This window comes from Sphaerodactylus townsendi, linkage group LG03 (genome assembly GCF_021028975.2).
Source record: "Sphaerodactylus townsendi isolate TG3544 linkage group LG03, MPM_Stown_v2.3, whole genome shotgun sequence".
Taxonomy (NCBI): Eukaryota; Metazoa; Chordata; class Lepidosauria; order Squamata; family Sphaerodactylidae; genus Sphaerodactylus; species Sphaerodactylus townsendi.
The window spans coordinates 16,258,998-16,274,993 of NC_059427.1; the positions used below are offsets into that span (position 1 = coordinate 16,258,998).

The window sequence follows — 15,996 nt, forward strand, 5'->3', positions numbered from 1 at the left end:
AGACATAGGTGAGCTGCCGAGTTTCACGTTGCTGAGATGCGAACTCAACCAGACAATGGGAACATTGTATAGGAGGAGTACTGTTTTTATTTGATAGATCAGAGCTCTGAAGTCGGTGAGAAGCAACAAGATATTGGTGGTTTATAGTTATTCTTTGTGCAGCACAATCTCTATGCATGCTTACTCAGCAGTAAGTCCCCCTGAGTTGGTTGCAGTCCTCCATTTAGGTGGGAGTAATCTTTACTGAATTCAGGAGGACTTACATCTGAATAAATATGCAGCTTTAATAGGATTCTTCCAATTTGGCTCCGTCCTTGATCTAGAGAGGCTGCCACGCCCACTATGACACCTAGAGATGCACAATCCCATATAGATTCCAGGAACGCTGAGGAGGGGCATCCGGTTGCCAGGTCGAGCCTGGCAACAGAACGGAGAGCGGGTCCCGTTGCTAAGGGCAGGGCCGAACGCTCGGAGAAGCGGCTTGCCTCGCCCCTCGGTTGCTAGGCGGAAGTCCACGCGAAGGGCGTGGGGTGGGGAAAGAAAGGACCCGGATGCCGGGATCATGGAGTTCCCTTTCGATGTGGATGCGATATTCGGGGAGCGGATCACGACTGTGGATCAGCACTTGCGACCACCCGGGCGACGGGGGCCCGGATTCGCCACGACTCACAGGTAACCACAGCAACGGCCCGCCTCCCATCAAGCCAATGACCCAGCAGCAGCAGCATTGGTTTGCTATCTCCCAAGCCCCCCTGCATGATGGACAATAGTTGCCTTCGTGTCTATTGTCTCAGAGCATGATGGGAGAGAGTTGTCTCTTGCATAGGCGTGCATATCACTGCAAACCCACTTCCAGAGCTCTCGCTTGTGTTGCTGGCAACACCCACCAGAAGTGTGAGCGTGCTGGGCAGCAGCTGTTCCCACTGTGGAATGTGGTGTGGCTTGTGGAATGTCCTGGCTGGATTGTTCTGCCACCGGTGTGACTCCCTGCACGGATTCCAGCATAAACTCCCATACCCCTGACTCGCAACATCTTTATCCTGGAATGAGTGTTGTGAATATTCCAAGCGCTGCTATTTTATTTTGGTGGTGGGAGCCTAGAACAGCTGCCATCTAGAAGTATCATTATGGGAGATCTTTTTCACATTTATCCGTATCACCATTTATATCCCCCCACCCAAACCTGCTGTCTGGGACGTGTTGGTTTAAAACCGGACCGGCTTTGTTTCAAATGTCCACTCAGTCTTGAAACTCCCTGGGTGGCTTTGGACCAGATACTCCCCCTAACTGACCTTTTTTTTGGTGAAGGGGCACTTGCTTCTTTGCACGCACCCTTGGACTCATTGACAGAAGGATGAGATAAAACGAATAATGTCCCCAAACCATTGTACGGTGCATTTGTGTGTAAATTAGCAGCTGCTCTTGCTTCTCATATTTAAGTCCGTGGGTAGAGCTGGAAAATCTGGATTGAACCTGCAGTTAATTAGATGTCTTTGAGCACATCACTGCCTGAGCTGTTATTTGCCTCTCGGGAATGATTTGAATACAGTGAAGATACTAAAGTGCTTAGGTTAATTAAGCAAGTGTTCAAATGTCAGCATCTTCAGTTGCAGAGCCTGCTTTTCTTGCTCTTTGACTCTGTTTGATATGTAGTACAGATAGAAGAAGAAGAAGAGTTTGGATTTATATCCCCTCCTTTCTCTCCTGCAGGAGACTCAAAGGGGCTGACAATCTCCTTGCCCTTCCCCCCTCACAACAAACAGCCTGTGAGGTAGGTGGGGCTGAGAGAGCTCCGAGAAGCTGTGACTAGCCCAAGGCCACCCAGCTGGCGTGTGTGGGAGTGCCCAGGCTAATCTGAATTCCCCAGATCAGCCTCCACAGCTTAGGCGGCAGAGCCGGGAATCAAGCCCGGTTCCTCCAGATTAGATACACGAGCTCTTAACCTCCTACGCCACTGCTGCTGTGTTATGGCATGTGCACACTGCCATTGTTGTTGGATGTTTAGTTTCAAATCTGCTAAAACAGCCAACCTGGCCATTGTTTTATGGGGTGGATCAGTGATAATTACTTGTATCTCATCACTGTAGAACACTCCCCTAATGCTATATTGGGTCAATTTCTTGGCCAGTAGCATAGCTCATGAGAACATGTTCGTGTTGACAGCAGCAGCCTCTACCTCAAACTTTCAAGGGACCATTTCTGTACTGAGTTGCCTGGCAGGACACTTCTGCGCAGCGTTATGTACTGAACGGAACCTTGGAGCATGTTCTGTGAATGTAGAATGCTTTTAAGCACCATTGCCGCCCCCCCCCCCCCGGTCGTTTTTTTGTTAGCAGAGATTAGTATGTGGTTTCCTGTGGGTGTGTATTACAGGGGTCAGGATTAAGCAAGGGACTAGAACCAGGGGGCATTCATTGAAAATGCTGGGGGGAAAAATTAGGACTAATAAAAGGAAACACTTCTTCACGCAACGTGTGATTGGTGTTTGGAATATGCTACCACAGGAGGTGGTGATGGCCACTAACCTGGATAGCTTTAAAAAGGGCTTGGACAGATTTATGGAGGAGAAGTCAATCTATGGCTACCAATCTTGATCCTCCTTGATCTCAGATTGCAAATGCCTTAACAGACCAGGTGCTCAGGAGCAGCAGCAGCAGCAGAAGGCCATTGCTTTCACCTCCTGCATGTGAGCTCCCAAAAGCACCTGGTGGGCCACTGCGAGTAGCAGAATGCTGGACTAGATGAACTCTGGTCTGATCCAGCAGGCTAGTTCTTATGTTCTTATGTTCAGGATGGAATGTTGAACTTGCTACCTTTCGTACTTGAGGTTGGAGTGTTGGAGTAGGATCTGGGAGACTCGGGTCCGATGCTTGCTGCGCAACCTTGGGCCAGTCACATATTTTCAGCCTAACCTCCCCCACAGGATTTTTGTGAGGATAAAATAGAGGAATGAGGAACATCGTAGGCCATTTTGAGTGCTCCTTGCAGAGAATGGGAAGGTATAAATGGAGTAAATAAATTACCAACCTTCCCAATTATGAATTTTTGACAAATGGGCAGAGATATCCTGTGATCCTTTGGAATGTGATTGGAAAACCGCTATCAGAAAATATTAAAAGGGACAGTTCATTATATGCAGTTTCAGCCGATATTGCTGTCACCTCTGTGAGCGTTAATCAGATACCTCACTTGCTTGGAATTGCTTGGACCTATGAGTGAAACAGGTCCCAGGCAATCCCTCCTCCTTATCCTGGTTGGACCTCTTCGCTTTCCAGTGTGAAATGACACGAGGCACCTTTCAACGGCTTTGTTTTTGTGACATTTTATTTTTGTTCTGCCCAGCTCTTTGCTGAGATGTGCTCAGTTGTCTCCAGTTCTAACCTAATGTGATTTGCTTTCCCCGAGGCTGTGACATTGTGGCTCTATAACTGCTGGTGATGGGAGGTGGGGGCACAGGAGAGGAGTCACCCGGTTGTTCCATGTGGCTGAGGCATCAGAAAGATCCTTCCTACTATTTTTGTCTTCTGAAAAGAATTCTTGGCTTCTGTGCCTAGGCGTGAAAGGAAGACATGAATGTTGTGGGAAAGGCTGGAAGGCAGGAATCCTGAGCACATTGGTGGAGGAAGAGCAGCATCTAGTGGCTAAAGCAGAGAGAACATCGCTTTCTGAAAACAGTCTCCAGGAAGCTCAGGATAATGGGGGTGGGAGGGTGGGGGAGGGGAAGCTCTGCGTCCTTCATAATCACTTTCACAAGCCCTTGAAACATCTCTTGCCTCTTTCACTTTGATGTGAAGGTTGGTTGACCCCTTTCGTGTATGCTTACAGATACATGCACCATATCTTAGATGTATCCTAGATCAGTGGTGGCGAACCTATGGCACGGGTGCCAGAGGTGGCACTTAGAGCCCTCTCTATGGGCACGCGCAAACAGAGTTGCTCCACCACCCCACCCCACCCCACACATCTAGGCTGGCCTCGGCCTCTGGGCTCGATTACTAGCAGTAAACCTAAGACCTAGTTTTGGGGAAGCAGTGTAGGTAACCCTGTTAAGCGCTGTTAAAACCCACTGATTTTCATGCGAAGAACTAAAGCGTGATCCTTTACCTGGGAGTAAGCTCGGTTGCTGGCAATGGGGCTTGCTTCTGAGTAAACCCTCTTAGGGTCGTGATTCACCCGTTGGACGAGTTGCATGGTTGCTTCAAAGCAAAGACACCGACTACCACCAAGTTTACTCCCGAGTAACTCACGCCTCGGAGCCAACCGTTTTTTCTAAACTAAAACCTCAGTATTCAGGTTAAATTGCCGTGTTGGCACTTTACGATGAATAAGTGGGTTTTGGGTTGCACTTCAGGCACTCAGTCTCGAAAAGGTTCGCCATCACTGCTCTAGCAGTTGGAGCCATGCTATTAGGCTGTGGTCCTCTCCACACTCACTTGAGACTAAGTTCAGAAGGCATCAGGAGGTTTAGTTCTGTGTAACAACCGACACAGGATTGGGCCCCAGTGTCCAAGTGTTCTTCTGACTCAGCGGTGTCTACAAAGCGTCAGACTTTCCTCAAAGTCTGGTTAACCTCCTGCTGCATGTTTGCATTGCAGTTCAATTTTGGTGGCTTGTTTTCTTGTGTCTAGAGTCGATCTGCAGCAGCAGCTCATGACGATCATCGATGAGATGGGCAAGGCCTCTGCCAAGGTAAGCCTCGGCATTTTGGACTGGAGGTTGACAAGGGAAGGGGGTTGGATTCTCTGAGGAGGTGGGACAGATGGAGCCGCTTCTGCAGTCTGAGAGTCACGTGAAGCTCCGTCCTACTGAGCCTGACTGTAGAAGCATTTAGCCTAATATTCTGTTCTCTGACTGACAGCAACTCCATGAGCTTTCAGCTTTTTGCCACTTGAGATCAATTTAACTGGATATATCAGGGACTCAACCATTTTGTCAAGGGAAACATATTTAGATGGAGGATCCTAGTGCTAATGCATCTCCATCAGTCAGGAAACAGAATAAGCAGTAGGTGGGTTTTTAAAACTCAGTTGTTAATGCTGGATTTGTGGTGGTCTGAATTTTAATACTGGCTCATCTGTGAGTACCGACGAGTGTGAGGAAGGAAAGACAACGGTGATCATGAGGTGATTTACAGGGGAGTAAAAACCAAAGGCAAGTCCAGTGTGAGCTTTTAAGGTTATGTTTCGCTATATAGAAATACAAGAGACTATAGTTTGGAAAGTAAGAACATAAGAGCAAGCCAACTGGATCAGACCAGAGTCCATCTAGTCCAGCTCTCTGCTACTCGCAGTGGCCCACCAGGTGCCTTTGGGAGCTCACGTGCAGGATGAGAAAGCAATGGCCTTCTGCGGCTGTTGCTCCCGAGCACCTGGATTGTTAAGAGATCAAGGAGGAGCAAGATTGGTAGCCATAAATCGACTTCTCCTCCATAAATCTGTCCAAGCCCCTTTTAAAGCTATCCAGGTTAGTGGCCATCACCACCTCCTGTGGCAGCATATTCCAAACACCAATCACACGTTGCGTGAAGAAGTGTTTCCTTTTATTAGTCCGAATTCTTCCCCCCAGCATTTTCAATGCATGCCCCCTGGTTCTAGTATTGTGAGAAAGAGAGAAAAAATTTCTCTCTGTCAACATTTTCTACCCCATGCATAATTTTATAGACTTCAATCATATCCCCCCTCAGACGTCTCCTCTCCAAACTAAAGAGTCCCAAACGCTGCAACCTCTCCTCATAAGGAAGATGCTCCAGTCCCTCAATCATCCTCATTGCCCTTCTCTGCACTTGGTATTCCACAGTGCAATTTCAGTCTGCCTTGGTATTCCACAGTGCAATTTCAGTCTGTTGAAAGAAAAGTCCAGGCCCTGTGGTTGTGTGAGAGTCTTGATCATGTGTGAGAGAGTCTGCTGCCTTATCCGTGGCCCACTAAACCCCACACAGGCGATGAGCTGTATATTTTGGTTTGCCGGAAATTTTACAGAGTTACCTTAACACTTACAGTTACAGGCAGCCAGCCAAAAAGGCAATTTTAGTTTGGGTCTGTAGTTGGAGGACTGTGTTTCACCTGTTACGTCAGATCAAGGGAAGGGATATAGAATGTCTTTCAGTGCAGGGATATGTTTTAGCTCTGTGAGAAAGAAAAGAGAGGATCTTAGCTTCCCGGGAAATGCATGTTCGAATCCACACATTAGTTTTGCCTCTTAACCTTCAAGTGTCTATCTTGCCCCAACCGCTTGGGTTTTAGAAACTCAGATCTTTTTGATTTTAGGCCCAGAATCTGCCAACACCAATTACCAGTGCCTCGCGGATGCAAACCAACCGCCACGTTCTCTATATCCTGAAGGACAATGAAGTAAAAACGTGAGTATGACTACTGGAGGAGTTGGATTTTAATGGCAGGGGAGGGCGGGGGAAGAATATTTTTTGGCGCAGCAAGGGGAAACTTTGCTCGCCTAGAAGGTTACTTGGCCTTCGTTACCACGGAAGCGATTTCAGAGAACCTGGTAGTCCCTGCCACGTCAGGATTCCTTATTTCAAAGAAATATCTTGTGGTGACAAGAGATGGAGACATGGGAGGGGAAGTCTGAAAGTCCAGCAAGACCTCCAAAGAGAAAAATTCTTACCCCTCCCCACAGTTGCTGGCTGAATCATTGTTGTGCTTCTTTCCTTCACTCAGCTGTGTTCATGAGTGAACACCTTGGTTGGGCCCTAATTCCACCTCGGGCCCTGCCTATCTCCTCCCTTTCCTCCTTCTTTTTTCTTTTCTTTGGCCTTTTAGATCGGGCGCCTGTGTATATGTTATGGCCACTAACCTGGATAGCTTTAAAAGGGGCTTGGACAGATTTATGGAGGAGAAGTTGATCTATGGCTACCAATCTTGATCCTCCTTGATCTGAGATTGCAAATGCCTTAACAGACCAGGTGATCGGGAGCAACAGCCGCAGAAGGCCATTGCGTTCACATCCTACATGTGAGCTCCCAAAGGCACCTGGTGGGCCACTGCGAGTAGCAGAGAGCTGGACTAGATGGACTTTGGTCTGATCCAGCTGGCTTGTTCTTATGTTCTTATGTTCTTATGTGATCTACACAATCTTGTTCTTCTAATTTATTTATGATTGCTATTAATTGCTGCTGAGTTTTAATGAGTTACATTTTATGCTGTATCAATTTGCTGTTGGAAACAGCCGTGTTGGGAGCCGCCTCGAGCCCTTTGGGGATGAGGCGGCCTATAAATTTAACTAACTAACTAACTAACTAACTAACTAACTAACTAACTAACTAACTAACTAACTAACTCGCTCCTGGGCTGGGCTCCTGATCTCATTCCTGCACAAATTTATAAACTTCTGAAAATTTGAGGTCAAACTGCCATTTTTTCCTCATTGAATGGGCTGGGTGTAGACCCTCGTAGAGCTCCCTGACCTCATTGGGTCATTTTGTTTGTTTCTTTGCTTCCAGAACCGGGAAGGGGGTTGTGATTGGCTTCCTCAAGGTCGGATACAAAAAGCTCTTTGTACTGGTGAGTTGCATTGGACAGTTTGCCTTTGTCGGGAAAGAGGCTGCCTCTGTCCTTGACTGAGGAGAGCAAGGTTGAGACTCATCCAGAGGTGGGATCCAGCAGGTTCTCACCAGTTCCCGAGAGTGGGTTACTAATTATTGGTGTGTGCCGAGAGGGGGTTGCTAATTGATTCTGCTTTTCCGTTAGAAATTCCATTAGGTCCAAAAATCATCAAGTCCTGTTGTTTCCTATGTGGCTGGTTAGCGAAGGTAGAAAACGGGATAATTCTCCCTGTTGGGCTGTTTTAGAAACATGTTTTAGAAATATGGTAAAGTTCCTGGTTTAAGGAAAGTATCCCTCTTTTGATTTCTAGAAACAAAATTAAGTATTTGAAAGTATTAAGTATTTGACAGGCCGTCAATTAGAGGAGAAGTAGTTGTTTCTGTTGGCAGTAGACGATAGGACTTGCTATAATGAGTTTAAATTATGGACAGAAAGATTCCAGCTGGAAATTAGGAACTTTTTTTTTACAGTAAGAGTTTTTTACAGTAACAGAGAAATTATTAATGCCCCACCCCTGGAATGCCTGTCCACGCCCCTGTTGTGCCCAGCCCCATTGGCGCTACGTCACTGTTTGAATCCAACCACCATGGGAACCTGTTACTAAATTTTTTGAATCCCACCACTGGACTCATCCGCTTAGAGTCGAGGCCTGGCCGCCCAGCCTTGCTAATGCACATCCATCCAAGACACTAAGCTTAATGGAGGAATGTTGCTCTCTGTGTCCGGCAATATCCCTGGAATCCATTCAGCAGTCCAGACGGCAGGCTCCCAGAGTGGAACACTTAATGTTCAAGAGGCTGTGTAAATATGTGGCCGGGGAGAAAATAGGCCTGCCTGGCTGCTCCTCCACAGTGGCTGTGAACTTGGCCGACACTTAGCTGCTTGTGGTAGGCAGAAGAAGGGTCAGCATTATGTGGTGGTTAAAAATGGCAGACTCTAACCTGGAGAACCACGGTTGATGTCCCGCTCCTTCACATGAAGTCTGCTGTGCTATAGAGAGTGTCTTAACCTACTGCATCTGTGTATGGTTCTCCAGTTGCACAGTGGCAGATAGGAAGGCGCTCCAAAGGGTGATCACTACTGCACAGAGGATTATCGGCTGCCCTCTCCCCTCCTTAGAAGAACTCTACAATTCCCAAAGCCGAAAGAAAGCCCAAAATATTCTGAGAGACCCGTCTCATCCAGCACACTCTCTTTTTGAACTGTTACCATCTGGCAGACGATACAGGTCTATCAAAACTAGGACAAAGAGGCTTAGAGACAGCTTCTACTCTAGAGCTGTGGCGATGCTGAACTCCGCGGCTTCGTGTTGATGTGTTTGGGGCTGTGTAGGGATGAGTGGAGGAAGGGGAAAGTGAGGATGGGGTATGAGTCTGAAATTGTGTGCATCGAGGAATGCTGCTGTAAATTTCGATGTGCGTGCACAATGACAATAACATGCTTATGCTTATGCTGGGTGACCTTGGTCTAGTCACGGTTCTCTCAGAACTCTCTCAGCCCCACTTGCCACACAAGGTGTCTGTTACTGGGAGGGGAAGAGAAGGTGATTGTAAGCTTCTTTGAGACTCCTTAAAAGTAGAGAAAAGCAGAGCGTAAAAACAACTTTTCTTTTTAATTTAGTGACAGGCACATCTTTAAGGACACACTAAGGGGATCTTTTCACAGTATTGTGTGCTTTAGACAGAATTGCACCAGCGGATTTGCCCTCCTGGGCACTTACTGGAACGCAGTGCTGAATGTTGTGCCAGCATAGTGGGGATGGGCCAGGAGTGGGGTCCGAGCAGGGACCAACGTTAGTCATCTCCATCTCGGCCTTTGCCAGCATTACGGCATAAGTCCGGTGCAGCCCGTTGAGGCTTCTCAGTGGTGGGGAGGCTGTTTGATTTCCCCACATTGCTGGGAAGCCTCTTTTGAGCCGTGGTTGGGTGCTCGGCTCATGGATGGGGCTGTAAACCATCACATTACTGGGGAAACATGTATGTTGTACCGAATTCCTCAGTGGAAGGATGGGATAAAAATGGGATTACGCAGGGTTTTATAAGTGGTTCAGACTCTCCGTTCACATTTAGAAAGACAGAAGTGTGTCTTGTTTTTCCATGCTCAGGTTTGCACACAAATACTGGTCCATCAAGTCTCCTTTGCTCTTTTCAGGACCGCCGCGGCGCTCACAACGAAGTGGAACCTCTGTGCGTCCTGGACTTCTACATTCATGAATCCCTCCAAAGGAACGGCTTCGGCAAGGAGCTCTTCCACTACATGTTGCAGGTGTTGCTTTCTAATCTTGTCCCAGAGCTGTTCAGTCCCAAGCTGTGCCTGCCAATATGGTATCCTGGCTGGGTGAAGGATAGAAATTCTTGGGCTGGGGGATTCAGTAGTTAATGAGATGAATGGTGCTTTCAGATTCCTATCTCTCCACTTGGAGTCTTTTGATCAAGAAAAAAATTAATTCGTTAGGCTTCGCTTTAGATTTCTTCATAAACATGGACGAAGTGCGAATAGTCAAACTTCTGTCGCTAAGGCTACTTGACGCTGAAAACCAGCTGCTTTCTACTCAGCACATGAAGGGCTCCCACCTTCCCCCCTTCAGGAAAGGGCTACCAAGGGCTACGATATATCTTCGCCGCACCTCTGACGTACCTTAATGCTAGCCCGACTGAATGTCCTACCCTCAGCAGTCCTGAGCGGCAGATTTCTCCAGATCCCATACCAACAAAGAACGTGTCCCTGCTCACAAAAAGCCATCGAAACAATCGAGCACATCCTCCTAGATTGCGAACTATATGCTTCATCTAGAAGACAATATATAGACCCATATACTGAGAACTATGCCTACTCATCAGACAAGGTCAAATCTTTCTATCTGCTTTGTGATCAGTCTCCTCAGAGATCCCTAGACGTTGCCAAATTCCTGGCACTGGCACAACAGATTCGCCACAGATTTTAGTTTATTTATTTATTGTTTTAACTGCTGGAAATGTCTGAACCTACTTATTTTAACTTGAGTCTCCTCAACCTCTCTGTTGTATTTTAAACTCATGCCAATAAAAGGTTGATGATGATGAGATTAATGGAGAGGTTGTCTTTGGGACTCCAGATAGGATGAGCACTGAGAAACTGGGCACGAAACGTCCTCTCTTCAGAAGAAATGATATCCTGAGCATGAATTCATCCCATCTAACAGGTGGCCTCTAGTCAGCTACAGAGTCCCAGAACTGTTCTGCTCACGGTGCTCTAGATGAACAGAACCAATGGGGGTGGTTTTACAGTCAGGGTGTTCAGTTAACCTGATTGGTATGGACTTGCAAAAGCTCTTGGTACAGCTATGGGGAAAGGCACTCTGCTGCTTTCCCCTAGAACTGGTTGATGCACAGCCTGTAGAGACAATGCCTCTGCTATGCCAAGGCCCCAAGCGGCCACACCTTCACAGGTTCCAAGAGAAAAGGCTTGGCCACTAGTTAGTAACAGACCAGTTTGCTACTAGTTTCCTTCCAGGCTGGGGAAGGTGTAGTCACTGGGGTGCTGTGTGGTTTCCGGGCTGTATGGCCGTGTTCTAGCAGCATTCTCGCCTGACGTTTCGCCTGCATCTGTGGCTGGCATCTTCAGAGGATCTGATAGTAGGAATGGAAAGCAAGTGGAGTATATATACTGTGAGGTCAAAAGGTGAGGCCCTCTGAATAGAATAGCCTGGTATGTGAGTCACAAAGAAGTCTGTAGCCTGGGAGTAACAATGAAGATAGCAAGGTCAATAGGTGAATGCATCTGAATAGAAGTATCCTGGTCTTTGTTTCCTTCGATTGCTATTGTCTATAGTTGTCCTGTGTTTGTGTGGAGCTGATTAGTCACTGTCTTGATTCTAGAGTTTTTCAACACTGGCAGCCAAATTCTGTTCATTTTCATGGTTTCTTCCTTCCTGTTGAAGTTGTCCATGTGCTTGTGAATTTCAATGGCTTCTCCGTGTAGTCTGACGTAGTGGTTGTCAGAGTGGTCCAGAATTTCTGTGTTTTCAAATAATATTCTGTTTCCAGGTTGGTTTATCAAGTGTTCTGCTATTGCTGATTTATAGAATGTGTAGTCAATTGCCGTGCTTAGGAGAGACATTGAGAGTCAGAGATAGAACATCTGCTTCATATCTAGAAGGTTCCAGGTTTAATCCTTGGCATCTCCACGTAACATAGTCAGGTATTAGATTATGTGAAAGACCTTCTACGTGAGAAACGGAAAGCTGTTTATAGTTGGAGTACACAATACTGACTTTAATAGTCTGAACTGGTATAAGGCAGCTTTGTGTATCTTTGTTGACAAAGCTAGTTTCTCTAACTGGAGAGAGCGCTTTCTCCAAAACTAACCTTGAAGGCAACATGGGTACCTCTGTCCGTTCCCTTGCCTTTAGGGCTTGCAGAAATTTGTCACTGGTTTTTAAATTGGATGCTGTAGTGACATCTGCTGTATTTCAGTCTTCTCTCCTGAGCTAGACATAGCAGTCTGTGAACAGAAAGTGGTCCGTAGTGGAGCAGACTGGTGGTCCATTAAAGCCAATATCCAGTTTCACTACAGCCAAGCAGTTCCCCTTGAGAGCCAACAAATAGGCCTGTGGAAGCCAAGGCCTTTGCCTGCATCATCACTGTCACTTCTGTTTCTTCTTCTTTAGCGGGAGCGAGTGGACCCCCACCAGTTGGCCGTGGACCGCCCCTCGGAGAAACTCCTGTGCTTCCTCCGGAAACACTACAACCTCTGTGAGACCATCCCCCAAGTGAGTTGTTCCCTCCACGATGGAGGTGCCCCTCCTTAAGGATTTCTTCAGTAGTCACAATGCAGTATATACATATGTGTCAAATCCCCTGCCAGGCAATAAAACACTTGTGAGGTTCAAAGGATTTTATTGAAGGCAAGTCAGGAACAGAAGAAAGACAGTTCTGGCGAAAGCGTGCCAGAACAGTTGCCATCGTGATTGGGTTTGAGAACAGTGCTGTTTTCGTGCCTTGCAGGATGCTAGGAACAGTTTGGATCTTTTTTCTCTTTCAGGTGAACAACTTTGTGATTTTCCAGGGCTTTTTCAGCCACCGGCATGGTGAGTCTGTGACATGAAACCTCCTCGTGTATTTGCGTTTGATTGAAGTTGTGCAATTCTGTGTGGGTGCTTCAGGCATAGAGAGATCTTGTTTTAAGGCAGGCTAGTCTATTTCTCCATTGGTATATAATAGAGGCAGGGGAGCTAGCATACATTTGTAATACTGAAGCTGATCCATCTTCTTCCAGCACCTTATAGTTTTAGTGGCACATCATTCTCAATTTTGCAATTGTGTTTATGTTAAGCTCTGAATCTTGAGCAGAACAGAATGTGAACTTCTAGGGAGAAATCCTTTTCTTGTATGGCACTCACATAGCCCTCATATTTGCTGCTTTTGAAACACTTCTTCACGCAACGTGTGATTGGTGTTTGGAATATGCTGCCACAGGAGGTGGTGATGGCCACTAACCTGGATAGCTTTAAAAGGGGCTTGGATAGATTTATGGAGGAGAAGTCAATCTATGGCTACCAATCTTGATCCTCCTTGATCTGAGATTGCAAATGCCTTAATAGACCAGGTGATCGGGAGCAGCAGCAGCAGAAGGCCATTGCTTTCACCTCCTGCATGTGAGCTCCCAAAGGCACCTGATGGGCCACTGCGAGTAGCAGAGAGGTGGACTAGATGGACTCTGGTCTGATCCAGCAGGCTCTTTCTTATGTTCTTAACTGAATCAAACCTATTTATTTAGGCCTACTGCTATACATGGGACTTGGTTTCCCACTTGGGTCTGAACAAAGCGACAACATATTTAAATTTTATTTCAGTAATATACTAATATATTGCTTTTCCTGGTGGTCCCAGATGACTTACAGAACCAGTCAAGAACATTACAAATTAAAATGTATTAAAAAAACTGCAGATAACCCTCTCCCTACAAGATGCCCGCAGTCTGTACCCTGTTAACAAATAAAATGGCCTTGTAGCATCTCCTGTTTCTAAAGACACCCTTCCCACCCCCTCGGGGATCTTGTTCCACAAAGTGGGTGCCACGAAAGAAGGTGGACAGGCTGTGGTTGGTGCCAGGGTGAGGATTTCAGCTGGTTCATGGGGTCCTATAAGAAAGAGATAGTCCTTTACATCTGTGGGTCCTAGGCCAGTGGTGGCGAACCTTTGGCACTCCAGATGTTATGGACTACAATTCCCATCAGCCCCTGCCAGCATGGCCAATTGGTGGGGGGGGCGGGGGTGGGGGGGGGTGGGGGGGGGGGGGGGGGGGGGGGGGGGGGGGTGGGGGGGGGGGTGTTGGGGGGGAGGGGGGTGGCCGGGGTGGGGCAGTGTGGGTGGGGGGGGGGTGGCGTGGGGGGGGGGGGGGGCTAGGGGGGCGGGGGGGGGGGTGGGGCCGGTGGGGGGGGGGGTGGGGGGGGGGGGGGGTGGTGGGGGGTGGGGGGGGGGGGGGGGGGGGGGGGGGGGGGGTGGGGGTGGTGTGTGGGGGGGGGGGGGGGGGGGTGGGGGGGTGGGGGGGTGTGGGGGGGGGGGGGTGGGGGGGGGGGGGGGTGGGGGGGGGGGGGGGGGGGGGGGGGGGGGGGGGGGGGGGGGGGGGGGTGGGGGGGGGGGGGGGTGGGGGGGGGGGGGGGTGGGGGGGGGGGGGGGTGGGGGGGGGGGGGGGTGGGGGGGGGGGGGGGTGGGGGGGGGGGGGGGTGGGGGGGGGGGGGGGTGGGGGGGGGGGGGGGTGGGGGGGGGGGGGGGTGGGGGGGGGGGGGGGTGGGGGGGGGGGGGGGTGGGGGGGGGGGGGGGTGGGGGGGGGGGGGGGTGGGGGGGGGGGGGGGTGGGGGGGGGGGGGGGTGGGGGGGGGGGGGGGTGGGGGGGGGGGGGGGTGGGGGGGGGGGGGGGTGGGGGGGGGGGGGGGTGGGGGGGGGGGGGGGTGGGGGGGGGGGGGGGTGGGGGGGGGGGGGGGTGGGGGGGGGGGGGGGTGGGGGGGGGGGGGGGTGGGGGGGGGGGGGGGTGGGGGGGGGGGGGGGTGGGGGGGGGGGGGGGTGGGGGGGGGGGGGGGTGGGGGGGGGGGGGGGTGGGGGGGGGGGGGGGTGGGGGGGGGGGGGGGTGGGGGGGGGGGGGGGTGGGGGGGGGGGGGGGTGGGGGGGGGGGGGGGTGGGGGGGGGGGGGGGTGGGGGGGGGGGGGGGTGGGGGGGGGGGGGGGTGGGGGGGGGGGGGGGTGGGGGGGGGGGGGGGTGGGGGGGGGGGGGGGTGGGGGGGGGGGGGGGTGGGGGGGGGGGGGGGTGGGGGGGGGGGGGGGTGGGGGGGGGGGGGGGTGGGGGGGGGGGGGGGTGGGGGGGGGGGGGGGTGGGGGGGGGGGGGGGTGGGGGGGGGGGGGGGTGGGGGGGGGGGGGGGTGGGGGGGGGGGGGGGTGGGGGGGGGGGGGGGTGGGGGGGGGGGGGGGTGGGGGGGGGGGGGGGTGGGGGGGGGGGGGGGTGGGGGGGGGGGGGGGTGGGGGGGGGGGGGGGTGGGGGGGGGGGGGGGTGGGGGGGGGGGGGGGTGGGGGGGGGGGGGGGTGGGGGGGGGGGGGGGTGGGGGGGGGGGGGGGTGGGGGGGGGGGGGGGTGGGGGGGGGGGGGGGTGGGGGGGGGGGGGGGTGGGGGGGGGGGGGGGTGGGGGGGGGGGGGGGTGGGGGGGGGGGGGGGTGGGGGGGGGGGGGGGTGGGGGGGGGGGGGGGTGGGGGGGGGGGGGGGTGGGGGGGGGGGGGGGTGGGGGGGGGGGGGGGTGGGGGGGGGGGGGGGTGGGGGGGGGGGGGGGTGGGGGGGGGGGGGGGTGGGGGGGGGGGGGGGTGGGGGGGGGGGGGGGTGGGGGGGGGGGGGGGTGGGGGGGGGGGGGGGTGGGGGGGGGGGGGGGTGGGGGGGGGGGGGGGTGGGGGGGGGGGGGGGTGGGGGGGGGGGGGGGTGGGGGGGGGGGGGGGTGGGGGGGGGGGGGGGTGGGGGGGGGGGGGGGTGGGGGGGGGGGGGGGTGGGGGGGGGGGGGGGTGGGGGGGGGGGGGGGTGGGGGGGGGGGGGGGTGGGGGGGGGGGGGGGTGGGGGGGGGGGGGGGTGGGGGGGGGGGGGGGTGGGGGGGGGGGGGGGTGGGGGGGGGGGGGGGTGGGGGGGGGGGGGGGTGGGGGGGGGGGGGGGTGGGGGGGGGGGGGGGTGGGGGGGGGGGGGGGTGGGGGGGGGGGGGGGTGGGGGGGGGGGGGGGTGGGGGGGGGGGGGGGTGGGGGGGGGGGGGGGTGGGGGGGGGGGGGGGTGGGGGGGGGGGGGGGTGGGGGGGGGGGGGGGTGGGGGGGGGGGGGGGTGGGGGGGGGGGGGGGTGGGGGGGGGGGGGGGTGGGGGGGGGGGGGGGTGGGGGGGGGGGGGGGTGGGGGGGGGGGGGGGTGGGGGGGGGGGGGGGTGGGGGGGGGGGGGGGTG

The 15,996-nt window shown here is 53.2% G+C and overlaps 1 protein-coding gene across 1 annotated transcript; it reads left to right on the forward strand.

Annotated features, from left to right (window-relative positions):
• The first annotated feature begins 539 nt into the window (after nucleotides 1-539).
• Nucleotides 540-13,697, forward strand: LOC125427707 (alpha-tubulin N-acetyltransferase 1-like). The gene is made up of 8 exons (XM_048487258.1): nucleotides 540-672; nucleotides 4,629-4,689; nucleotides 6,267-6,358; nucleotides 7,457-7,517; nucleotides 9,711-9,824; nucleotides 12,208-12,309; nucleotides 12,582-12,627; nucleotides 13,552-13,697. Exons 1-8 carry the CDS (start codon nucleotides 563-565, stop codon nucleotides 13,695-13,697), a joined length of 732 nt encoding a protein of 243 aa, XP_048343215.1. The 5' UTR covers nucleotides 540-562.
• The last annotated feature ends 2,299 nt before the right edge of the window (nucleotides 13,698-15,996 follow it).

Bases quoted from the DNA above. Each gene is read 5' to 3' on its own strand.
- LOC125427707 (XM_048487258.1), top strand. From the start codon at position 563: ATGGAGTTCCCTTTCGATGTGGATGCGATATTCGGGGAGCGGATCACG. The intron at 4,690-6,266 runs GTAAGCCTCGGC...TTTTGATTTTAG, and splicing joins TGGGCAAGGCCTCTGCCAAG to GCCCAGAATCTGCCAACACC. The intron at 12,628-13,551 runs GTGAGTCTGTGA...ATGGCCTTGTAG, and splicing joins CTTTTTCAGCCACCGGCATG to CATCTCCTGTTTCTAAAGAC.